At 44.5% G+C, this 25,996-nt stretch overlaps 1 protein-coding gene across 1 annotated transcript; it reads right to left on the bottom strand.

The window, feature by feature from the left end:
• Positions 1-950: 950 nt before the first annotated feature.
• Positions 951-23,348, bottom strand: IHO1 (interactor of HORMAD1 1). Its single transcript, XM_064453702.1, has 7 exons — positions 23,293-23,348; positions 15,888-16,047; positions 14,356-14,513; positions 12,491-12,539; positions 11,731-11,818; positions 4,259-4,362; positions 951-3,461 (listed from the first exon to the last, which is right to left on the bottom strand). The coding sequence occupies exons 1-7, from the start codon at positions 23,346-23,348 to the stop codon at positions 2,139-2,141; spliced, it is 1,938 nt and encodes a 645-aa protein (XP_064309772.1). The 3' UTR covers positions 951-2,138.
• Between the last annotated feature and the right edge of the window lie 2,648 nt (positions 23,349-25,996).

Genomic DNA, 25,996 nt, shown 5'->3' with positions numbered 1-25,996 from the left:
TACTCCGCCAGGGCACGGGCACAGTGCTGCGGGAAGGCCACTGGGTTCCACAGGAGTGTGGTGGCTCCCAGCCGGCAGAGCCGGCAGCACACACACTCTTCCATTTTTGTCTAGTAAAGCTTGGCGAGGACTTGCCATGGTCGTGGCAACACTGGGACAAATGCTTTTGCTGGCAGCAAAAACCCATGAGGAGACCCTGAGTGGGACAAGGCGTGGGGCCAGGGTGCCGTTACACTTCCTTTCTCTGGGGATTTTGTTCACGACCCCACCGTGTGCCACCGTGTGCCTGGGGAAGGGGTGGGGGGTGGGGCTGCAGGGGTCCCCAGGGCAGCCCTGCGTTGTACCCCACGGCACAGGGACTCCATCTTCTGGGTGCCGGGCCCGCTCTGGCTCGGCACAGGGGCTTGCGGCAGGCACCTCCAGAGGTCCCTCCAAGCTCAGCCATGTGCTGCCGAGCTCACCGCAGCACAGCCTGGGTGAGCCTCAGGGCCCGGGGCTGCGCAGGGTCCTGCGCCTGTCCACCGTGCAGACCCCCGGCAGTGGCAAGCCCCGCGGAGCAGGTTTTGCCCAGGAGAGGCCGTGCTGGGGATGCTAGGGAGGCGGGTACGGGAGGGCAAGGCGAAATGAATGGCTGCTGCTGCTGGCAGCTGTCACCCAGCCCCTCCGCTGACCTGGCGGAGTCCCAAGGCTCTGGGGGCTCCCCACAGCTGCCTCTGCCACCTCTTCCTTGCCAATTAACCTCACAGAACCCATGTTTAAACTGGAAGGGCAGAGGTTTCCTTCTTTAAACATCAGAAAGGAGCGGAAAAAACTCAATCCTCCCAGTTCCACAATCCAGGAGAGTTAAACAGCTACAGAGCAGCCGCCTGCTTACCCGCTGAAATAGGATCTTCCCTCTCCCGAAGACCCGATACAAAGACGCTGGACTTTTGTGAAGACACAATGAGTTTATTAAAGCCAGGGAAAAGGGATCCTAGTCTTCCCCCACAGGGGGACAAAGCAGGACTGGTTGGATTCATGGCAATCAACCTGCTTTGTCAGCACTGATGTGCTTCTTTTGCTAGTAACATCCCAGATCAAAAAATCAAACACGATACAAATATCTGAGGCAGTGGAAGATGAGAGTCGCAGCTGGGTACCCTGAATGAGTTGCTCGGGGTGGGAGTGGGGGGGCTGCCTAACGATGTTGCTGCTGTATACAGCAGATTGGGCAAGCGGGCCGGTCCCTTCTGACTTGAAAATTTTGGAGCAACTCCTTGCTAGAGAGGTACAGGTTTCTAAAGGATGAGAACTATCTATCAGTGACTTCAGCTGCTGAATCTGAATGTCATATCTTTTGGCCTCTGTTTGAGAACCACTGCCCTCGAAAAGCGTGTGCTGGAGAATTGCTTGATGAGCTGAGCAATACTAGAGGCAAATAAAGTAGAAACAAAATAATTCCCTGAATTTTCAGAAAATTCAAGAAAAATGAAGAAAATTCAACCTAAAAGAAGAAGAAATGTAACAGTCGATGAACCTAAGATGTTGGGATTTGGTTTTCCTCGGATAAACCTGTCCCTGTCCAAAGCTCACATACAACTCCTGGGACAAATCTGAACCTTATGGAAATCAACCACTCTGGAAATCAATCACCAACTACTACTGCCTAGGGAGCTAAAAAGCTGAACTTTTAGACATACAAACCAACACAGAAACTGCAAGTGAGAAACTGAGTAGAACCTCTGGCCACAGAGATATTATTACATCAATCTAGTTGAAAAGTTTCAGGCAGATCTCAATGCTTAATCTAATTGAGCTGCGTGTCTGTGCTCTGCCAGCCCTCTCCTCCCCAGTGAACGTCTTGGCAGATGCTGCAGGTGCTTCTCTGCTGCATAAATACGATGGTAATTGGAGCTCAGGGCACCTCTTCTGGGAGCAGGAAGGTAAATAATACAGATCCCATCTGCCTCGCAAGCTATGGGAGAGCTTCCCTTCAGATCCCACGTGGTCCCTCACAACGTATCAAAGTGGGCAATAACACTCTCAACATCCAGGCATGAGCCTTCTCTCTGATTAAGCAGGTAACGTACCTGGAGGAATGAACTGCGACTGGGAGGGCTGAGCCCGCGCTGAGGACTCCAAACACAAAACAGATCCCTTCAATCAGAATAATCGCTATCAAAAACTAAAGAGCAACAGGCCATGTTCTGCTGAGCCAGTGTACTGATGGGATGTTGTTTCTTGGAGGATGCAGGGCTTTGGAGACTGAAGCAGCTCATCTGTTTTTCACCTGTTGTGCTACGCAGGGGAAATATATTCTCCTGGGGAGAGGAATCCCAGAGGTTCCTTTTCATACTGGAAACATTTGCTCTTTTTTTAATTTCCAAACTTCTCTTTCTTTTGTCTCTAAGTTGTTGCAGGCTTTTATTGGAGCATGGCACTGGTGGGAAAGTCTTTGGAAGCCTCGGCTGAGGACTGCCAAGGATCTGCTGACTGGGAGCTGCAGAAACCAGGTTAGAGCTTCCTAAATTGAGAGCAACCGTGTACCTGGGAAAACAATTTTTTCTGGAGCTTTCCAACTCAATAATCCTGTTTGCCTTCCTTTGCTTCAGCCCACCATCAGCACATTGAGAGAGCTCACCTTTTCTTGTAGCGGGGCCTGTTTTCTTCCTCCCCATTGCCTTATTCCAGGGGATCCTTCGTGGCCTCTGTTTTGCCTTCTTCCCTACAGCTGCATTCTCCACCTCACTGTCCATGGGCGGCTGATTGTCTTTTCTCCCAGGTGTATCTTTTTGTACAGAAAGGTGGCAAACTTGAGGCTGCCTCTGTTGTGACAGTGTCACGGGTCCAAACCCTCTGGTGCCTCTCCTGACCGCCTTCCTCAGTGTAGTTGGCAGAGGCACCTCCTGCGGTACAGGACAATGTTTCTTCTGACTACCCCCCAAAAAATGACTGTTAGCGCAGCATGTGCAAGGATAGTTAGCACAGCGCTCTGTTTCCAAACCATACTTCACCTCCTGCAAAGAGGTGTTTTCTCTGCCACATGCTGCCATACCAATGGGGCTGACTTTCCCTCCTGAAGCTGTGTTTAGGTCACGCTGAGATGTGCCATCCCCAGTCACCTGCTTCCTCATGGTGGGGTCTCTGTGCTGCTCCCGCACTGCCATGCAGGGGGGCTGAGACCCAGCTGAGGAGCCGCAACCTCCCCCACCTTGGCAACACGGCTGGTGCACGTTCTCCTCACCCAAAGCACAGCCCTGGCATGGGCCAGGGGATGTCTGGGAAGAGTTATCTGCCATGTGTGGGGGGGCTCTGGCACTGGAAATGGATGTGTGCAGCTCAGCTAAGGCATTAGGGAGCTTCAGGAAGCCTAGTTCTTCACACAGCTTCAGGTGCTGATCACTCAGCTGAGCTGGCAGCGACTCCAGGCTCTCCTTCAGCAGCTGGATGCTGGATTTCATGTCCAAAATCTCCACATCTTTCTGGGGGGGACAGTGAGCAGAGTAGAAGCAGTAAGCAACACATTAAAAAGTTCAATAATAGTATTCAAGCAAGAAACTTTTAGGTACTATGTGCCAGTTAGACCCCTTAATTTTTGTATTGACCTAAAGATCACCAATTTGTATCTCCCTGTGTAATACATGTTCTCAAATTGTCCCACACAAGTGAGAGGCTTGGGATTGGGGCATACCCCTAACCCCCTGTGTGCCCCCTCTCCCAGGAGCATTGCCTTCTCACATGCTGGCACAACACATCCTTGCTGGAAGGAATTCTTGCAGCAGGGTCTCTGGAAAAACCAGACCTGTCCAGGAGGTCTCTGACAGTCCACTGTTTTGCCTTTCACACCCTTTTTCTTTGTGAGGTCTTTTTTCCTCTCCCTGGAAAACCACCCAGCTGAAGGGAAAAGGAACTGCACTTCTGCAAGATGCTGTCCCCTCGCAGGCACACAATGCACCACCTCCTCCAGTGAAGGCATGTGCCAGAGTGAGGAAGCAGTGCTCCATCGTGGCCTGCCACGACAGGGCACTGTTGGGCTCCCCTCTTACTGACCAGGGTTTCACCAGAGCTTACAGCACTGTTAACCAGCACTTGGGTCAGCATCAATCAGTATATGGCCTAGAATTAGCATTTTAACACATCTTTCCCCCTTCATTACAACATAAGCAGTCTACTTTATAATCCACAATTCAAAGGCAATTTAATATTCAGTTAATATTTTGAAGAAGCAGGAGAAATTCAGAACAAAGATTCAGAATAAAAGATTAATTTCTGCACTTACGGCTGCAAGCCTCCTCTCCATCTCCAGCAGTGCCTCCTCCATTTGGCTTTTATCTGTCAGAGCTTTCAGCACCGAGCCACAGTGACTTTGAAGAGCATCTTGCACTAAACAGGGAAATCAATAAAAACCACATTTGGTCTTTCATTTGTAAATGTGAATAAAGTACTATCAATACTATTGCTACTTCCTCCACAGCCTGGCATTCACTGTGCTGTGCAGCCAGAGTGATTCGCCTGCTGAGATCTCCCTGAGCCCCAAGCGATTAGCAATAGGGTAGATGTTTAATGCAAAGCACTTGAAATTTATAAGATGCTGAGTATAGGCCAAAGCTCACTTACTGTGCTCTATTAATATGGCAGCTGGAGATGAACGGCTATGCGAAGCTGCAAAACTTGGTTGGCTCAATACAAGGAAGGCTGAGGCTTAGTTGTATGCCAGCTTCACAAAAGGCATGGCCAGGGGAGGGGGACTTCAATATATCTGACCCACCCTGGTGTAACTGACCCTCTTCTGTCACCAGTAAACGGGAGCTTGAACATGCGATGGGATGAACAGTATTGCTGATAACGGCAAGGAGGTGCAAGAGGTTCATAGCTAAGAAGTGCAACCAGAGACTACATGACAGAAATGCCCAGGAGGCTGGTAACTGAAGGAAAATTGCCTGAAGGGATAGTGGGAAATTATGGAGGAGTGTGCAAAGAATTGGGATTTCCAGTTGTTGGACGCAGGAAGAGACGGGGCCAGAAAACTTCTGAACCAGGCAGCCGTGCCCAGCACTTGGACAGCTGCAGCAGGGACACTGGAAAGCAGCTGAGGCCCTGGCAGTGTCCTGTAGGGGCACAGACCCCCTGGAAGGGTTTTAAATCGGAGCAAGATGCTCTTGGCTTCAGTCAGTCTTGTTGAAAAACTGATAAAAAATAGGAAATTTTGTTATATATGATAGGACAATAATATAACTCCCCCAGGCAGCTGCAATTATCCTTGTAGAAGCCACTGCTGTGCCTATTACACTATTTCATGGGAGTGCAGTTTGTAGCATATGTGGAGATGAAAAATCCTTAGCAGTCTTATGGAAGTCTTCCTTTAAAAGTGTAAATTAGGACAGAGAGAATGAGGTGTTTGCTAAACACGTCTGGTCTTCCCTGTGAACAGTGCAGGAAGGTGTGTACAGACGGTGTGGCTGGGATGGAACATTGGCCGGTTGGAACAAAACAGGATGCAAAGCACTCCCGCTAAAACAAAGTATTGCCAAGCCACCAGGCCGGGATAACTGAAACTCTGGAGTCCTGGACTAGCACTGCATGCCTGAGAAAAACCAGAATAAAGCCTATGTTCCAACAAGTGACTATAAGACCTCTGCAATTACTTAATCCTCTTTTGCTACAGATCCAATGCATTTGATTGACTTTGGTGTCAGTGGAGCTGAAAGCCCAACTGAAGCTATTCCTGCACGTGGAGTATTTATCTCAGGTTTTCATTGCAGCACCTCTCACCCCAGAGAGGTGTGCTCACAGCCTGCAGAGCTCCAGAGCACTCCTCTCCTCCTGCCCAGCTATTTTCATTAAGCTTGCAGGGACTTAATTATCTCAGTGAGCTGTGCCCTGCCATCGAACTCTAGATGAAATTGGTCAAAGAGTTGAAAACTATTAGGGAGAGACAAGCAGAAAGTGATTGTACAGGCTTTGTTTCTGTAAAAAAACAGGGTAATTTAAAAAAGATACATTTTGGAAGGAAGAAAGGAAAGATCTGAGCAATTATGGGCTTACTCATTTGTTCTCATATTGTGCAAGGTTTTAGAATAGACCTTAATGGAAAGTGTACTCAAAGACATGGAGGGAAACGTAATAAAATGGAACAAGATTTTATAAAAGGCAGCTTGTACCTGACTAAAGTAATACGCTAGGATAAGGTAGGTGACTTCTTAGATAAAGGCAGTGCTGTGGCCTTTCTGTAGATTCAAACAAAGCTTTTCAGTGGAAGTTGTCATGTAATATGAAAAAAGCTGAGAAAAAATTTAGTGGATAAGCCTCAGTTAAAGGGAAACCACCAGCTCTTGAGAGGCATGAAGGGACAAGGCAGCTCTGGAAGGTGCTCAAGACCTGCTTAAAACCTGCTGTAGTGGCCTGGGTGCAAAAGCCAGTGGGTATTTAGGTAATTAGCTGCTGACACAAAGATGCAAATGCCAGCACCAGGGGCTACAGGTGAGATTGGACAGTGTGGTATGTGGTGGTGTGCAGACTCTGGCTGATGGGAACTGCTGTGCACCCCGGGGGGGCTGGAAGCCCTTGCGCAGTCCCAGCCCTCTACGTGTAAGGAAAAGAAGAGAGTTTGAACTGGGACACGTGCAGAGAAAAGCTACAAGATAATTAAGTGCTTAGGTGATAATCTCCTCTTATGAAAGGAGATTGAAAGCGTTTGGTTTATTCAGCCATGCAAACCAGAGGTGTCTGGTGGCACAGGGCTGGAGGTGCTGCTCAGGTGTGGTGAGGTTGCTACTCGAGGGATGGGGTGCTTGCCAAGAGCTGCCTCCCGGCAGCAGGGAAGTGCTGTGCCAGGCTCTATTTTAATCTTTATCTGCCTTTCTCTGAAGCAGTGATGCTTGGGCACAGTGCACGCTACTGTCATTTGGGAGAAGGAACCCTGCAGTTACCTCATCCATCCGTCTTCCTCACACGCATCGAGTTAAACCACCTCCCGGACCCAGGCTCGGGGGGAATTTCTCTATTTTTTCAGGATGCCCATCACCACAGGGCTTTGCCTTGTTCTCTGTGGGAGTGTGGCTGATTTCTGAGGATTATATGCACATATTTCAGCTAATAAGCTCTCTGCTGTTGCAGGCAATTTGGTTGCCCCTGCTCTTTCACTGCTGTTTTTAAGCTTTTAGTCTTTTGCTCTGACAGATTTAGACTTTTTTACAAATCACCAGGGGAAAGCTGTAGCTTGCAGAATGGGTTTGTAACAGTGGAGTGAATGTTTGAATGGGCCTTTTGCATCTTCCTGATTAAACCTAAGGGCTACCTGCAATCCAAGGGCAGGTTCTGGGGAGCCTGCCAGCTGCCTCCTGGCCTGCAAGAGGAGGAAAGCAGCAGTGACTGCAGGAGGAAACTCCTTTCACAACAATTCATCACCTTTCATCTCTACATAGTGAGGGTATAGGAAGGCCAGCATCAGCAAGCTTACCTCGGCTTGCTGCTCTTCCCCATACGCTTAATTTTAGTTCAGATTTATTTTTAAAACTTTCTGATTTCCCTAGTCTGTCTGTTCTTCTACAACATGGTATCCTCAGTCTAAAAATAGCACTGCATCCACTGGGCTTGTGATCTGCACATACGTTTGACTCAGCACAGCGTGCTGCAGGCAAGCAACCAACAACCAGTCTTTTGAATGCGTTTCATTTGTATGTGTAGGAGTATTCTGCAATAAAAAGCCCCTCAGTACAGAGGAGGGGTACTCTCCTTCCCTCTCTGGCTTTCACACCAGAGGAGTGTTCAGACTTGTCAAATGCTATTAAACAAAGTAAAAATGAGTGTTAATCTAGACTTAAAAAAATAGGCATCAAAATGGCCAAACTAGATCAGATCAAGGATCCTGTTAGTCAAGCGTCTTGTCTTTGAAAACAATCAAGAACGGCTGCTTCAGAGTAACTTCTTTTCAAATAAACCCCACAGCAGATACTTATTGAATAACTTGATCATAGAGGGAAAACCTTTACTTGGTTAGTGGGTGGCTCATGCACAGACTTGTGCCTTTCTTAAGGTATTTTACTCTAAACAAAACTGTTTTTTCAACCTGGAGCAGCACTGTGTTTTGATTTGCGGTACCATTGTTTTTGGATGCTAGTGTTTTATATTAATATAACATACGGAATGTGAAATCTGGCATGTGATAAAAGGCTTTAGGGCCTTGGGGTAGGTCTGCCACCCTGTGCTGCAGAGGGTTCCCCAGAAATCAGCCTGCACTTGGGTGCAGCTGCCCTCCCAACAGCTGAAAACTACAGTCTGAGAAGCCAAGGGAGGGAGCGTCAGCCTCCCAGCCTAGGAATATTAAACAGCAACTGCTTCTGATCCCTATCTATCATTGTCTATGCAACTCATCCTGAGATTGGCACTGACAGTGCAGAGGCTTTAATAACACTTTGGAGGGAGGTTGGTTCCCTCGTGCCTGGGTTCTGTAGGGGAAATAGAAGGTGGTATAAACCTGGTGAGACGTGAGCAGGGAAGACAGCTATGATGCTCAGCAGAACACTTCATTTTCTTCCTGGGCAGTAACCAAGCTGTGACAGTGGGTGAGACATTTGGGCTGTCAGAGCTGCATCCTGCTCAGACACACCCTGAGCAGTCAGCTGGCAGGTTTGTGCCTGCTTAGCCTGGGTCCCCTTCCACGACATGGCAGAAGGTGTCTGCATTGGGGGACGATGGGAGGAACTGCCCCCGATCTCAACCTGCTCTACGGCAGATAGTGCCCAAGCCCCGAAGTGTGATGTTGAGAGATTTCAGTATTCACCACGACAACCACACAGCCTCTCGCCATCCATGCTGAGGTGTTTTGGAGCCTGATTAAGTCCCTCATCTCAACAACTTTCACTGCCAGTCACTGCATGGCTAGTTAGCAGCTGCATGAGAAAGGCATTTCTTTTATCAGTTTTAAACCTTATGACTTTTCAAATATCTACAAACACAGAACACAAGAGGACTGCCTGGGTGTTGCAGTTCAGAGTACGCTGTTCACAGTGAACAAGCTCACATCACACATTTGTAAACACAGTGAATTTCCCTAGAAACCTTGCCAGCAACTACTGAGCCTGTGGACTCTTAAAGCAAGTCGTGTTTGAAAACTGCCCACCAGGCACCTCTGTAAGGGACACATTGCACATTATTTTGTCACTCGTGATGGCAGGAGGGTCAGAGGATTGCTTGTGGTATACTGGCTGGGAATACACTTCTCATTTGCAATGAAGTCAAGGTGGTGTGGAGGATATGGCTCTTACAAGTTGTCACAGCTGGAACAACCAGATACCAGAAAAGCAAAGCAGTTCAGAGAGGGCTGAGCTGTGAAAATAAGGATTTGTATAACAAAATAGAAAGTTCTGATAGAAGTGTGGGTATATAAATGAAAATGAGAAAAATATAAAAAGAAATCAGTTACAGGAGATGAAACCAGAAGGAAAGAACAAACGATGAGTGGGAAAGTCAACTAGAAAAACTCTATATAAGGTGGAAGAATGGAGGACATAGGGTCCTTGCCTCTTTACATCTCTGTGCACAGCACACTGAGGTGTGAGCAAGGTATAGAGCAGCTGTGCCTCTGTGGAAGCTGCTCAGGCAAATGTCTCATCTCCAGTGCCAGACACAGCTCTATCCACTGTGTGAAAGCACATATGGACAAACACTCAAAAGAGAATATTTTTTTTGGCTTACTGCATAGAGCATGCCAGCCCAACAGCATTTGGAAACACTTTGGAAATATATTTTGAAAAATATTTTCTGTTTTGTTCTCGCCCAGCGGCTATGCAGACTGTGCCAAATGGGCTTGCTACCCACTGCTACAAATGAAGCCTGGGATACTCCTTATATACTTTTAATGAAGACAGACTTGATTTCAAGTTCCACCTTTCTTTGCTTTGTAAGAACTGTTTGAATGTCCTGGTGTACTACTTCTCTCTTTGAAGAGAGCGTCTTCATTTCCCACATTCCTCTCCTGTGTGTGAAATCCTCTGCTGCCAATGATTGAATATATCTCTACCACGTCACCCACGTCCCAAGTTACTGTGCCATTGGCCACTGGCATTCAGTGCTTTATCAGTTCTGAATTTAGCTCTTTATCACCTGAGTTCAGGAATTTTATACCATTTTTTCAAGGCAATTGCCTCAGTTGGGATTTTTTCAAGGCACTAGTGCAGGAATTTATTTAGTGCGAACTTAATTATCTGTCGCTGTGATACCAGTCAAATGGCAGTATTTATCAGCAATTAACTAGTGACAGATGAACCTCCCAGAAATATAAAAAGAACAACATTGTGGAGTGTGCAATGATTTTCATTATATATTCAAAATTCTGCAGCATGATACATTACAGAAAGTGCCAATTTTTCTTTTCAGTTGCTTTGAAAATCTAGCAGCAGGCACCTCTGGGAGGTTTCTCATTTCATTCAAGGCACATTTATTTAAAATGGGTTTGGAGAAGAAACAGGACAGCTGAGCAAATGGTATGGAATGAAGGGGGGGAATCGTGAACAAATAGATTTGATTTTCAGTGCCATGACAACAATTTCTGTGCAAGAGGTATATGAAATTAGGCAAAGTCCTGCCGCAGAGTGGACAAGTTGAGGCACTGAAGTAATTAGGAGATGGGCAAATGTGTAATAGCAAGCTTTTTGTGCTGGCCAGAGCAGACAGATTCTTGCTTACATTAAGGTCCCACCAAGAGCACTTGCCAAGCACAGCAAGGGAGTGTTCTTAGTATAACAAGATTGGTATTTCAAACGTACAGGCTATCACGGCCTCATGCAGAAGGCACCACACTCCACTCTCTTTGCCTGAGAAGGCTGTGTTGACTTAAAGGGTGTCTGTCAAAGCTGTGCTTCGTGGAAGCCTCATTTTACTGCACAGTAAATACTATAGTGCTTTTGTGAAGGTCTGCTATCTTGAACTCACAGGGTATAACTCACGTCACATTTCTTGCATGTATTGAAGCTGGACCCTTGTTCTTGCACAGAGCAGGGCGAGCACAGAGCAGAGTCCTGACAGGGTGTTGATATAAAATAATGCCAGCGTTAAAAATTAATGCACTCTCAAAGTCTCAGGTCTAAGCCAGATTAGAAACAATTTCTCTGAGGCGCTTTCCCTCAGTAAAAACTGCTGTGACTAGCCACTTCAGAGATGGGGCTGTTCAAAAGTTTTTTACATTGTTGGCTTTTTGGGAGGTCACCTTTTTATCATAGCAATAGTGTGCTTCACTATGTGCTGCTTACTAAAGAAATGAGCAGTACTAGGTTTGCTCATATCTAAAATACGATCACTTCAAGTGCAGGGGAGAGATGGAAGACTTCAAACTAACATGTGAAAATCTGAGAAAGCCCTAAAAACTGACACTGGATGCTCAAGATATAAATATCTAAGTTATTTTTACTGTGTATTCCATTAGTGCTCCAGATAGTCTAAAAATTATCATACTCCAGGCAGACCTCAAAAACCTAGAGGCGCATTTATCTCTGTGTGCATGGCGTCTAACCATGCAACCTAAGTTCTTTGACATAGTCCCAAGAGAACAGAGAAAAGGAGAAAATAATAGAGCAAGTATGGAAAAATAGACAAGCCCACACCGTGGATAGGTTGTATTTGCTTTTCTCCCTCATGAAGAGCAGCTGTGAGTGGCGTGACTTGCCTAGTTCACCCCAGCTCGGAGACAGCGGGCTGACATTCAGCAGTTTGACTGTGCCCTCTGCTGTTAACAGAAATACAGAAAGAACTTACGCGTCTTGGAGATGGTTTCCAGGTGAACCAAAATGGATTTGTTTCTGGAATCAAACATTTCTCCAAACTTGTCCAAGCATGCTTGCAGCTGCAAAAACAAAGGTAAATGAGACAATTAATACGTTGCCCTTTCTTCGTTTGCAAAAACACAGCCCCAAATGCTACAGAACAACGACTGCAACTCGTGGAATGGAACAGCCTGAAAATGGTTATTTATCTGTCGCTTGAAACAATTTGTCCAGCTGCTGGTTGCAACCCTACAGGAGATCTGGAATGGCTCAAAAGGCCCATGAAATGCTGCAGAAATCTTAATAGATTTTGAAATAGAGATACTAATCTGTAAAAAAAGCATTAATAACAACATTAATCAAATTAATTATAAAAGTGTTGGGGGAGAGACCTTCACCCTCAGACAGTAAGACCACATTGACTTATTCCTGAGAGTAGACTGCTTTCTTCAGGCAGAAGGAAAAAAGGAATTGATAGTTGCAGACAGCCATCACAGCCTGTTCTTGGTCTCAAGAGTCAGAGGAATTCCACTGCTGACTGTGAGGCAAGACCCAAAAGACCTTGACCCTAAGGGCAGGCCACAAAGACGATGGTGTATACAAAAAAATTTACAACTTGGTTTAAAGTGTTTGCGTGCTCAAGGCAAACAGTGTAATAATTCAGATATCAGCACAGTAAATGAGAGAAGGTGAATGTTCTGTAGCATTTTTAACGTTTCATTATTCCGCACTCTGAATTTGAATTAACTTACCCCTTGAAGCCTGTCTTTGATACTGGAAATAAAGGTGCTTAAAACCTCACTAAAAAAAAAAAGTATAAAACAGACATGTAAGTTACTGAAATAGAAAGAAATTTAAAAGATCACCGTAAACATGAGACATGAAACACTGCAAAGCATAGTCTAGTGAATAAAGTAAGCACAGAAACACGCTGACTTCAGGGGGCATAACCCTTTGAAGTCACCTTGTTTTAGGAAAGCGTGGGTGCTGCTATGTAGTGTAAGAAAAACCCAAATATACACATGCACATATATGTCACATACATTATTTTTTTTTTAACTCTCCCATTTTTGGCCTAGCATTTGAGCCTCTCTTGGAAGTTTTAGTTGGCATTTACACAACTGTCCATTAGCTGCTTGGGTGTTCCCACCACGCTGTCTGCTCCGGAAAGACCCAGCCTTGGTGGAGGTGACATGTCAGTTGCTGAGATACATGGGTATTGTATTTGGACTAAAATAACTGTGGGGAAAAATATGGGAAAAGCTGCAGCATCAAGAAAGAATAAATACTGCAAATCCTTTTCTCCTGAGATTACACGTGTGGTTTCCATTATCCATGCTTTTAAACTGAGCGAGCCTATCAGGAACCAGGCTATATTCAAGATTAACCTATCAAACCAAAATGCAAGGATGGTTGCTAAGCAAAGCGATAACCTATTCCTCTCTGAAGATTCAAGTAATTTAAAATCAATCATTTAGTGCTCTAAATTGCAACAACCAAAAAGGTGGAGGCCAGGTAGAGCCTAGTTATGAGAATTAGGCAGGGCTTCTGCAATCTTTCTAGTCTTATGGAAAGGAAGATATTCATTTTATTAGTCAAACTTGTGGGGTATAAAAATTGACAAATTATACATTACCTTTTTAAAGATAATAAAGCTATTTCTATAAACAGGCTTCTAATCTGGGAGTGAGTCTGGAGCGTAGGAAGGAGCATAATTCATTTAAAGAAGAAATAAAGGATAATTAAAAGCTCTGCCTAAACATTTAAAACTATTTGTTCCTTTCTCATAATCCACTTACAAAAATCCTCCTCTTCTCTAATAGGTACTAGAGAATCAAATTTTGCCTTATCAGGAGCATAGCGGCCATTGCAAAAGAGAGAGAGATACTCAGCCTTTAAACAAAAATGCGCTTCACTTTGGATGTTACGTTTCAAAATGTGCAGTGCCAAGAATTATTTATAGGTGCACTGGGGAGTTTGCCATCTTTCATTTTTGAGCTTGAAATGGTTAATTTGCTCCTTAAAGCCTTTTAGGACCTACACATACTTTTAATTCTTAACATCTGATAAAGAGCAGATGCAAATTACATTAGCAAATTACACTTGTTACCAAAGACACAAGCTATAAAAATCTTGTATGCAAGTAAAATTCTAGAAATATGTGCAGATTTGTAAAGGTGCAATCACTGCATCTTCCACTACAAACAAGAAAGCTTGGCAATCTCCTCATCTGGCCCAAATGTGAAGGACGTCCTTGGAGTCGCTTTCATCTGTCCCAGCACAGCCTATAAAACTTTGAGGAATATGGGCTTTCACGGAGAATCAATACAGAAAAAAACCTGCTGATTAGATAAAGAAGGACAAAGGTAAATTCAGGTTAGAGTTTTGTTGTTCCTTGGGGCTTATGGCTGAGTGTATTACATAAATCGCATTGCAAATAAACCCTATTCTCTTATCCTGTCACTTTTTCCAATCAGAGATTATCTAAAACCTGAAAATATACTTTTCTTGGAGAATTAAGCAGCCTTGTCATATGTGATTTTTAAGAGGGGAAGGAGGAGCTGCAGGGAGTGATAACCACCAGCACAGAAAGAATTTCCAAGGGTTGTCTACATACCGATCATATTTGTCCTTTATTTTGTTTTTATTCACTTCAAAATTTTCCAAGACACTTTTCACTCTTCCTGCACCAAAATTAAGTGAACCTTTTTCCTTTGTATCTTCATCAAATAAGTATGGTTTTGTCTGGTATTTGGTAAAAATACTGGGCTCGCTCTGTTGCACAAAAGAAAGAAAACTGTTGAAGTATAAAAATAATCAGAACATTAATTAGCAAAAAACATTTGTGTACCCAGTGCCTTGCAGACAGAGATCACAGCGACTGGACGTGACAGATTAGATTGGATGAGGAGATTAAGAATTTAATGAGATTATGGCTCACTTAGTGTGCCTAGTTAGATCGACTCCCTGTGGAATTGAGACCTAGCCCAAATTCTTCCAGACTCAAGCTTTTCTCCCATCTTGAGGGTTTTCAGTTGGTTGCAATCACCAGGTGTGCAGATTTTTTTCCTGTCTGCGCAACACAGAGACTATAAATTAATTCCAGTTTCTTGGAATTTATGGAAAAGTTAAAAACTCCAGTGGGACATCCCTGTACACCAGTCTAAAGAAAAACCTGTTGAAGTTCCTGGTGGATGACATCATTTTGCTGCCAACTAGCAACACCACCAGACTGTAGATGAGTTTTCACACCCTTCAATATATATTTCAGAACAAGAAATTTAATATTAATATGAAAGCTGTAAAGACCTTCTTCATTCTACAAACTTTCCAGACACTGTGTGACCAAAATGGAAATGCCTTTTCCTTAAAACATAGGAAAATGCAAATTCAATTAAATTGTCTTCTTTCATCGTGAAGAATGAATTTCCTCTTTTGTGTCTGATGAAAAGCTACTGCAGTTAATGGATAAGATCTCCAGCAAACATTGGAGGACAGCAGATAGGATCTGGAACTGATGGACAGCCTAGGGCCACTGAACTGTCACCACTGCTCTCCTAATCTTTGCTCTCAAGTGTCTTTATTTGGATTTGGTGCTCTCTGTTAGCAGTGCAGGAACTATTTTAGTGAGGCTGATAACATCGGAAACCATGTGCTGTAGGAGAAAGATTTTGAGCCTAGAAGCTCATAGTCCAAAATCGTTCAAGCCTCTGCCATAACAACTCTACGGCAACGTAATTTTAGTCAATGAAAGTAAATACTGAATACCTCTCTCGTTCTTGCAGAAAGCTAATGAAGAGGACAGTATTGTTCAAAGAAGGAATAGATGGAACATTCTGCCTTAGCTAGGTGGTCTAAAGACATTAGCTTGAGAATAATTTCATATTATTTTAGTAATTAAAAATGTGATTAAAGAAAATAATACCTATCCCTGTAATAATTTTTAGCAATCTGTTATAAATACCGAGTTTTCAGCTGAGCAGGCTGCTATTTGGTCTAGTAACAGTAAATATTTATATGTATCAATAAGATAACTTGATTTCTGCAGTTGTTAACATTTGCAAATGTTACCACCTGATTTCAGTATTTTCCATTAACTTTGAATGGTGGCTGCGTGTCTGCACAGAGCTGAATGAGAGTGAGACTCACGTCCTGGGAGTTGTGCTGTCCCAGCTGCGTGCCCAGTTCCAGTGGCGCCGCTGCCGACTGCACGTTCTCTGGGCAGAACTGGGAGCCGAAGAGCAGCTGAGAATCACTCAAACTTGAGTAGTCGCTAGGAGCACTGCTCCGGGTGGAAAACTTATTAGGCCTGAAATGGGGCAGAGTGGGTTGTGAATGAGTCTCGAGCAATTAAAAAGCCAAACAGAATTCCCTACAGGACCTGCTGAAACTGTTCAAGCATGGCCCACGCCAACATGTTCATTTTGGTCTCCACTCGGAGAGTACCGACCCTATAACTGGATAACATTTAACAGTGTGTTTTTGCTACACAAAGCCAACTGCCCTATCTTAAACTGCTGCATCCACACGAATGCGGTATGGTAGCTCCGCATTCACCTTGCAGGGGTGAAGGTGTTTCTCCAGCATGTCCTGCAGACAGAAGACCTAAACCAGGACTGGCCACCTAACAGTCCATCCTACCAGCCTTGTCGGTCAGTCCTAGTTTAAGGGACACCTTGGGTTTGCTACTGGCAAGTGCCAGGTCTCTCCCTTTTCACTACTCTGAATAATAATTTCTGTTCTTACTCAGATGCTACTTGGCTTATTTGGAAGGCAGTTCCAACAAAGTAAACCTTTCTGACTGGTAGCTGACTTTTCTTAGGCATTTATTCTCCCGATGCCTGAAGTCTGACACACTGGAACAACAAATAAATCGGTAGCATACAGGCAGACAAATTGATCTGAATTGTTAGAAATATTGCAAACATAATAACACGCTACTCAAAACTTCTCTTTGTTCCCCTGAGCATCACCCAAATAAACCTTTTCCAGCTAGCCTTGACCTTGCACTATGTGCTCTGATTCTACTCCTCTTCAGAGACATGGCTTCTACCGCTTTATGGGCTAGGATCATGGCACGGTACCAGCTTCCCTCAGACAAGGGTTTCCCCGCACAGCTGCACTCATTGTGTCAGGGTCTGGCTTTTTTCATTTTTCACATGATCACTATTCCATCGCTCCAAATCCACAAGGCCTGATGGAGTGCTTAGGCCAGGTCCCAACATGAGAAAAGCTGGGCGGGTTTATACTCTCAGCTCTTGCTGTTTTTTAAGCTACCAAAATGGAGAGATGTGTTGCTGCCTTTGGAACTGGGAATTACAGACAAAAATTAATGAAAAGTCTCTTATGCAAGGTTTTCCTTCCATATCAAATCATATAAGTAAAGGAGAAGGAACAGGAGACTAATTCATGTGTATAGCAAAAGATGATCACCCCGACATTCATTAGCAGTGATGCGTTTGGTTAATCCCCAGTTCAGGAGGGAGCCCAAACATCAAACACACAACAGGGGAGGGATTTAGTAGCAGTACTTCAACTGCTTGGTCTCCCTCTTCATTATATAGTAGTGTCAGTGATAATATCATATTAATACTTTTGGCTTTGAGCTCACTGAGTACACTGAGCCGCAGGCAAAAATACATGAGGTATGGGTTTCTGGATTTCCCCAAAAGCCTGTCTGAATTCAAAACTTCTCCCTTGATCTGCCTGTGGACCCCAAATCTACTAAGAAATAAATCTGAATACAACTTTCACTAGCACAGCTTCTTGTTTCCATCTCAGCTAAGCTTTGTTTAAAAAAAATAATCTTAATCTACTGCCAGCGTGTCAGGCAGAGATGTGCTCACAAGGGCTGCCAAGGCCCCACATGGGCAGGACACATGCTTGCAATGTGAGTACCACATCCCCTGCACTAGTTTTCTAACTCCTCCTGTATTCTAGCCAAAAAAGCCCCCTCTTGGTTTAAGGAAGGGTTTTTATAATCCCTAAGTGCTTTACTGTCCTGCCAAACCCCCTTTGAAAGTGTCTGGTACAGCTGGTGAATATCACATCCCACAACCTGCTCATTTTCTCAGTCACATTACCTAGTGCCTGAAGTACAAGATTCCTATAACAAAGAGTTTTATGACTGGTATTTTGAGGGGTATTGAGCTGAGAGGATTTTATGATCCAAGTGACTTTCCAGGCTTGCTCTGCTCTGACACTATGACCAAAGGTGGCTGTTGGCTGCTCCGGAGCCTAATTTTTCTGCCTTAAGTCCACTACCTCAGTGATTGGTTTAGGAATGATAGAAATTCTGCACATTGTGGGGGGAGATGAAACAGATGTCTCTTTTGATTATGCTCATTCCCCTGAGCGATGGATTTCTTTCCCCCTTGCTTAACACTGCCAGCAATTAATTTACTAACAACCCCATCTGGGCAAGACATCAGCATGGCCACACTTGGCCCAGACCTATCCCTGATGGCAAGATCAGACAACCACAGCTCTTCTGTGACCGTTCCCTTCAGGATGCCTGAGCTGCGGGAATGCATGCTCTGTCCTAAATATAAACCCTACCTTATAAACAGCAAGGAAACATCCTAGATATGCAATTCCAGCTAGAAGTCCCTCCTAGGTGATGCAATAGTCGATCTCAGAAGAACTTTTAGCTTTCTGTTAACACGAGCCATTCCATGAGCCACAAGTTGTTCGTGCATTTGTGCCCATAATGCTCCTATGGTATTCGCACTAGCATGTGAGTCCAAAGCAAAACCAGCTTTAGATAGGTAAGGCAAGTGCCATTGTAAGTTCTTGTCAGCTCCAAAAAATGCTAAATCTGCTGACCGATGGAATGGTTTCTTTTTCCCACCTAACTTTATGGAAGTTATTGCAATATTGGCAACTCCAGTCCTTTCTGTAATATGAGCGTGATCTAAAAAATCTGCAGCCCTCTGCATATCAGGGGAGGCAGCTAGCTCTTTGTAGTCTCAGTTTCCCTGTTGTCAGTGAGAATTCCATCTCCATAAGAAAGGTTAGATCTTTTTGGAGCATCTTTCATTTTTCTAAGTTCTAATTTCCAGTTCCAAATATTTTAACACAACCATATGCAAATGTACACCTTTCATTCAAAGGTTCTGCCTTGCCCCCACCCAGCTGTCAGATACAACACACCAAGAGGAGCATAGCAGGTGATAAATACCCTCTTCTTGTGTTTCCTAGATGCTTCTAGGGGCATTGCCAAGCTAAAAATTCCTAACCATAAATTGTCATAGGCCTTATCATCTTTTTTAAAATCAGTAATTTTTACTCTGTTGTTTGGATCCATCTTTACACGCCAACACCAAGGTTCAAGAGTCAGCTGGAAAAGCAAACTGAGTCTTCTACAGTTTGCAAAATAAAATTTATCTGCGGTGCTGCTGTAAGTGGTTTTATTTGGTTCTGTCATCCCCACTGAACCTGTGCCAACATCCCTCTTCTTCCCAAGCACTGTGGGTGAAGCTCACTTACACCTTCCTGACACATTTCTTCAAAATGCAGTAAAGCCTCTTTCCCAAAGAAGAGATCTTTTTCTCCTGGTATTAATCTTGAGTAGGATCAGTGCCATAATGTTCCTCTTCTCCTGATTTCCCTCCAGAAAATCTCCCAGCCCTTTCTGCTCCTCCTCATTTAGTGACCAGGGCTGCATCACAACAAATCCAATTGAAATTCTGGGAGCTCCTGTTCACCTGCTTTTCCTCCTGGCTTTAGTCGGTATCTATAGGAACTGTTTCTAGCTCTGCTCAGCTGCTCCCGTCATCACTATCTGCTGCCTGCCAAAGTGTTCAGCAAATGAGCAAGGATCAGCGTTGGCTTTGGGTGCAGAGGAACTTCAGCATCCAGGGGCCTGGAGGAGTTTAAATCAAGGGGTTTTAGCTGCTATTACTGCTTCCAGCCATTTGCCATCTCTTCACTGGGAACAGCCACAGCATAAAACTATCATTTGCTTTCTGTGCTCTGGAATAGCGTGACCTGCTTGCTGCAAATCATTCGTGCTGTATCCTAAAAGGAATTTCTAAAAACAGGTTTTGGCACTAGCCCTAATGCATTAACCACAACAAAAACCCTCTTGGTTATTTAGCTCAAACACTGCCTCCAGTTTCTAGATTTCAGGCTCAGAGTTCTTCTGGTCTTGTTTTAATTCCTCAAGGTAATTTTTACTTTCTATGAGCCACTCCATATTCATTTGGCTGTGATTCAATACTGCCCAGATGTTCCTCACCTTGGAAACCATGTTAGCCCTTTGTCCTGAGCCAGTCACCGGTTGCAGGGGCTCACAGGGCATTTTCCTTAGGAGGAGATTGGGAAGGGGTGCTAAGAGATTTCCATGGAGCAGCCCTGTGTACTTACCCAAAATGTATCTCCAACCATATAAAGAATTAGACAGCTGAAGACAGGGGTTTTTGCCCCCTCATCAGTCTGAAGCCATCTTCCAGCCTGCACTTACAGCCTCAGTTTTTCATTCCTCCAAGGCTTGGGATTTTTACAGCTGCTCTCTCGGTCATTGTCCTTGCGGTCTCCTTCATTTTCTGCTTATTCTGGGACCTTAAGGTGACTTCAGAATATGTGGCCCTGCTATGTTGGATGCAATTTCATGGGATAATGGATTGAATTAGGTTCTTAAGTTTGGAAGTTTTTTCTCAACAGCAGAAATAAGCCACAGTGAGTAGTGGCCCAAGTAGGCCTTAACTTACAGCATCTCTTTTGAATGCTATTTTAATATTTTCATCATATATTGGCTTTACACACTCTCTGGCAGGCTTTCTGCCTCTGTTGTCTTCGGCAGTAGGTGTATTAGTAGGTTTTATGTCTTTAGCAAGTTTTCTCATGGAACAAAGAAATTCTGGTAACTTCAACTTAAAATCATAATACATTCGTTTCTATTTTTTATTGTCTTCCATTTCTTGAAGGGTGCCTTCTCATTTTCAGCAGTCGTCTTTACTGTGCCAGTCTGGTACTTGTCCTTCTCGCATCTGATTTAATAGCTGGTACGCATTTGTTCTGAGCTCCAGCATGAGGTCTAAATAATCTCTATGCCTCAGGCAAGCATTTAACCCTTTTGGCCATCCAGTTTAATTTCTTTTTAATGAGCTCCCTTACTACTACATCAATGTCTTTTTTTGAGATTAAACAGTAGTGGATGTTTTGGCCTCTGTTGCTCCTGCAAAGATGTCTACTCCAGTTCCCTACTGACACTCTTAAGGTAGCACTGCAAGAGTAATACCCTGAACATGGATCTTGTGCTTGGCTCAGGGCCTAAGGAAAGACGTATCTCTTCCCTGGGGAGTTCTGTGGCCAAGGCAGGTATTTATGGTGTCTGAAAGTGTACTTTCAGCATCACGCCCCAGTGATGTTTATCCAGTTGATAGAAGGCTGATTGAAGCATCACTGCTTTTGCGGCTGCTGTTCGCACATCCTCCACGATCTTTCTTGGCCTGCCCTCCTGCCTGGGCAGGCAGCAGTGCTGCTCTAAAGCAGCACTCTGGCATTTCAACCCACCAAAATTCTCTCATTTGTCGATACAATTAAATTGAGACTAAGTTTTCTCCACTGTATAGCTGTCATTCTGACCTCCTCCCACCTTCTTAAATAATTGGCACCCTGATATTAGTGTCCAGTTAGATAATCTGTCCTCTCCTGCATTTATAGGATCTCTATTATGTCAATATTCTTATGTAAAAACAGGTAAAACAGGGACTTTTGTTCCCTCACCCTATTTCTCAGGCTGCAAGCGATTACAGAGAAACAGATGTGTGTTTCTGACAGATAGCTAATGAATAAAACCCAGAGCAACCTTGGGCTTTTGCAGAACCACTGCTATGAGGGTATTGTGTCACTGGAGCTCTGCATTTCTTAGGGACCTGGTGGCAGCTACTCTCAGAAGTAACACCCTGACTCAAACTTGTAAAGAACTCACAGCATGATTCATACCCTGCCTAGAATATATGCTGATTTTAAGTTTTGTTTTTAAAGCTCCCTGAAAGACAGTATTCTGGGGATTATACAGCATACCCTGCTGTGGTGAGAAAGGTTTCTGGTAACAAAAGAGAGCTGGGAAAAAGTAACCAACACCTTTCCCCCATTTCAAATACACACACACATATGCTCCTATAAGTAACTTTTTTTCCTTTAAAAATATTTAATTTGCCTCCTGAGAACCTTCTCCCCCTTCTTAACTCCTCTCAAAACTGAGCTGCATTTTTCAGTAACATTTTATGCCCTATTTGACCCTTTTGAACTCACTTGCAAAAAATGTGGAATGCTGAGGAGTGGGTGTTAAAATCTTGCCTGTATTTTCTTCCTGCATTAATAAATGAGTTAAAAGGGAAAACTTTGTAGCTGATAGGATACTTTGGAAGAGGATGGAATTCAAATGAACCCTTTCCAAACAGGCACCCATACTTCTTCCACTTATTTTCTTTCCTACCGCACAATTCCACAGAATGATTTATATGTATATTAAAAAAATTATATATATTTTATATATATTCTTTAAATTTCCCCTGCTCAGTCACTGACCAGAATAAAAGTAACAGATTTTCAACTACTTAGAAGTAACTTATTGAAAACAAAATTAAAAAAAAAAAAAAGAAATCTGCAGGTACCAAAAAGACAATAGAATTAGGCAATGTATATTTATAAAGACAAAACCATGACAGATATAAACATGTTTTTCCCTGAATTGGCTCCCCTTCGACCCCTACATTTGTGCAAAATTCAATTAATTCTTATATATATGACAAGTATTTTTGTAATGGGCAAGGAAACTACTATTATGTTTCCATTATCATCCATCATTGTGGTCACATCAGGCCAAAGAGACAGTATGACTAAAACTGAATGTGAACAACAGTTAGTTACGTAAGTGGGTTATTTAACCAACAGAGGCTTAGAGGACCGAATTCATCAATGAGCTTCTCCAGCATCAAACAAGGGATAAATCTTGCTCTGCTTTTTAGACATGTGATGCAAGAGGTGATGATCTGTTGTACAAAAATGCAGCCTGTCCTATGTATTTGCTCTCCAGATATTTACATCCAAATAATATTTGCTATTTCACTGTTGTAGATGTGGGGAGTTCTAGCTGCTCTTTGGCTTCTGCTGGAAAAAAATTAAGCCATGCATATAAATGCAGTATATGGAATAATTTTAGAGTTACATAATGTCTAACAATATTGCAAATCATGATTCATTTTATCTACCCTCTGCACAAGGCGAGAGGGAACATTTAACTTATCTAATTAGATGGAGGTGGGTCACAGGACTTCCCCAAATAAACCTGAGAACAGCTTTCAGCTGATGCTGGTTTTTAAATTCCTGGCAATGGCGGCTCTATTGCGGTGCCCGGCAGGCTGGGAGCAATGCAGGCACAAACAGGATCATGACATAGGCTAATTAACCATCGTTAACTAGACCGGAATTAATCATAGAGCAATTCTAGATGTGTTTCACCCCATCACCATCCAACACCTGAAGTGTTTAATTTTATAGACAATTTCCTCACGATCTTTCCTCCCACCCTGCAGCCCAAGCTCACCCAGTGGCTGTCGGCGTGCTCAACATCTCCTTGATATTCCAGACATTAAAATTCATGTTTTTTTCACAGCTGACAGGCTCTCCAGGAGTGCTGGGCCCTCACCATGGCCCCAGCGCTCACGGCCTCTCCTACCCTGTGGTGGCCATGCCACCACACTCCCCTGCCGGGAGGATGAAAATGGAGACAAGTCCCACTCAGGGGGGAACATCCCCATGAGCCCCCGCACTGTGGGGAGAGCCTGTGGGGGCACGGCCCTGCAGGCCAAGGGCAGGCCAGGCCGACATGGCCGCTCCAGGGCTGGGCCTGGTCGGTCTCCATGGGCCAGGAATACAGCTGCCCCCCTGGCCTGCCTGCCCCAGGGAGGAGCCTGTGGGTCCTGGCATCACAGCACAGGGCTGAGGGTCACCTTGGATCCCACCCTGGGGGTCCCTGGGGTCAGCCTTGGGCTGGGGGTCCCTGAATCTCACCCTGGGGCTGGGGGTCAGCCATGGGCTGGGGGTCCCTGGATCTCACCCTGAGGCTGCAGCCCCCAGGATCAGTCCCAGCTACAGGCTCTCCCCAGGCTGCCCACAGCAGGCACCTGGCTGGGCCCTGGCAGCCCACCCCTCCACCTGGGAGTTGACCCTCAGGCATTCAGGGGCCATCATGGGGCAGGGGGAGGAAGAGGAGGCTCAGAGCCTGGCACTCCGAGGGCTGCTCCCATGGGAGCACGGCAGCTGCAATGCCCGTTTAGTTCATGTCCAGAGACTGTGTGGTCTCTCGTGTAAATACTTCTCACAGAAATGCAGAATGATTTAATTTCACCCATTAGAAGTATGACAAAAATAACCCATCATCTAAACACTCCCTGGAGAAAGATTCTCAAATATGGTTTTACTGGAACGTTTTCCTTGTACTTCTGTATCCTCTGTCTTCAGGAATGTGAAACAGGCATGCTTACTTGCCTATTTTTTTCTCCGTTAATTCAAAACAATTTCAGTACTTGTTGAAATATTTCGTTGCTGGTTCTGAAGATACTCTGTAAGTACTAAACCACCCTAGAAATAAGGTTGATATAAATTTATGGACAGATTAAGGGAACTGCTCAAATTCCCCTTTATGTTCTTTTGGCTTTAGTACTAAAGGCAGCTTGGAGCTCAGAGGTGTTAATATAATGGCTTTCTTGATGTGTATATCTGGTTTACTAATCAAATCCCACAGAAATAAAGCTTTCACTTAAAAAAAAAAGCTTGGACTTTTACCCATAAAAAACTTCTTGGAGTAGCTTTGCTGCATTGTTTTTGCTTGTCACTGCAGTGCTAGGGCTGGTATAAATACATGCTATTTATCATGGCAGCTTGTTAACTCTCAGCTGCACGTTGAGCTTCTAACAAGTTGATTTTCTAGGACTGGAGTGGGGAATCACAGCCTGGATTGTGTTCCTGCTTCAGGGATGGGATAATGGCCAGGCTGTTGAAGGCAGCCATGAGCTGGAGGGCAAACCTTCCTCCAGAGAGCCATGCTGATGGGAACATTAATGTTTATTGCACTTGTTGAGTAAATAAAAGCCTTGTTCTGCTCTGCCTACAGCTCCGTTGTACAGCCTGGTGCGTGGCGCTGCCGCCAAGAGCCTTGCTGTGCGTCCAGGTCCTATACAGCCCTGGATCATAAATGGTGATTTTCCATTATTTTATTGCTCATAATTGGAAAGCTGGCCCAGAACTCCCTTCAGAAGAGACTGTAGAGCCCTGTACCCATTTACAGCGCTTCCATTGCCCTTAGGAAAGGATTTGCCAGTGTTTTGCACACTGGTGATAAGGCTCAGCATGTTGTTTTAGATTATTATACAGGGCTATTCCTATTTCTGGTGTGGCTGGAGCTTTCTGGTTTGAGTGTCTACTGAGTTTGTGGAATATGACAAATGAGATTTTTCTATTTCCATTTCTCCTGACAATGGAAAGAAATTTCTATAAGGAAACACATTTTTAAAATTATAGGTCTGACAGCTACCTCCAGTTCCAGTCTTCCCCATCCATAACACACTCGGGGGAGATTAGCCATGTTGCCAGGCACTGGCTCGTAGCTCTCCTTACATCTGAAGTAACTGTGCTTCTAGCGTTAGGGAGTGTGGCCAGCTACTTGAAGCCCTTCATTAGTAAAAACTAGCAGAAGCTGCCAGGAGATAGACAGCAATATATTTGGTATGTCCCTTGACTTTTTTTCCTTTGTAGCACATTTCATTAGAAACTCACAGGACCTCTCCAGTTAATATGTCAGTCTCCAAGGGTGGGCAGGACCATCATTCCTTTGAAGAACTCTCCATCCACCCTGAGATGTCCTTGGCCTTCATCCTGGCTGCTCTTCTCCCCTCATTTGGATGGGACACTGGTCCTGTGCCCAAAAAAGGGGATAGAAAAGAATGAGAAATCCACACTTCTAGGAGAGGTGATAGATTTCTATTTGCCTTAGGTGGAAGAGCCAAGCCAAACGGCACTGCAGTGCATCGATGTGCCAGGCAATTGCATGCACAAGGCAAGGTGCTGCAGAGAAAGGGGCAAACCCCTTGTGGGGCAGGGACCATTGGTCACTGCTGGAAACACTGCAACAGCAAAGGGCTCCTGAGCTGCAGCTTCCCCTACCAGCATCTCCCAGCTCTTGCAGCTGGCATCATCTTGAATTCGGAAAAAGTAGCATTGGGTGCCCCATCAGCCGCAGGGAAAGCTGT

The sequence above is a fragment of the Phalacrocorax carbo genome, chromosome 6 (genome assembly GCF_963921805.1).
Source record: "Phalacrocorax carbo chromosome 6, bPhaCar2.1, whole genome shotgun sequence".
NCBI classification, from domain to species: domain Eukaryota; kingdom Metazoa; phylum Chordata; class Aves; order Suliformes; family Phalacrocoracidae; genus Phalacrocorax; species Phalacrocorax carbo.
The sequence above is the reverse complement of the archived record's forward strand: the minus strand, read 5'-3'. Positions and strand labels throughout refer to the sequence as shown.

Coding starts and splice junctions, on each gene's coding strand:
- IHO1 (XM_064453702.1), bottom strand. CDS start 23,348: ATGAATTTTAATGTCTGGAATATCAAGGAGATGTTGAGCACGCCGACA. Junction 12,540..14,355: donor ATAAAGGACAAATATGATCG/GTATGTAGACAA, acceptor TTTTTTTTTTAG/TGAGGTTTTAAGCACCTTTA. Junction 4,363..11,730: donor GGAAACCATCTCCAAGACGC/GTAAGTTCTTTC, acceptor TTCCCTGTTTAG/TGCAAGATGCTCTTCAAAGT.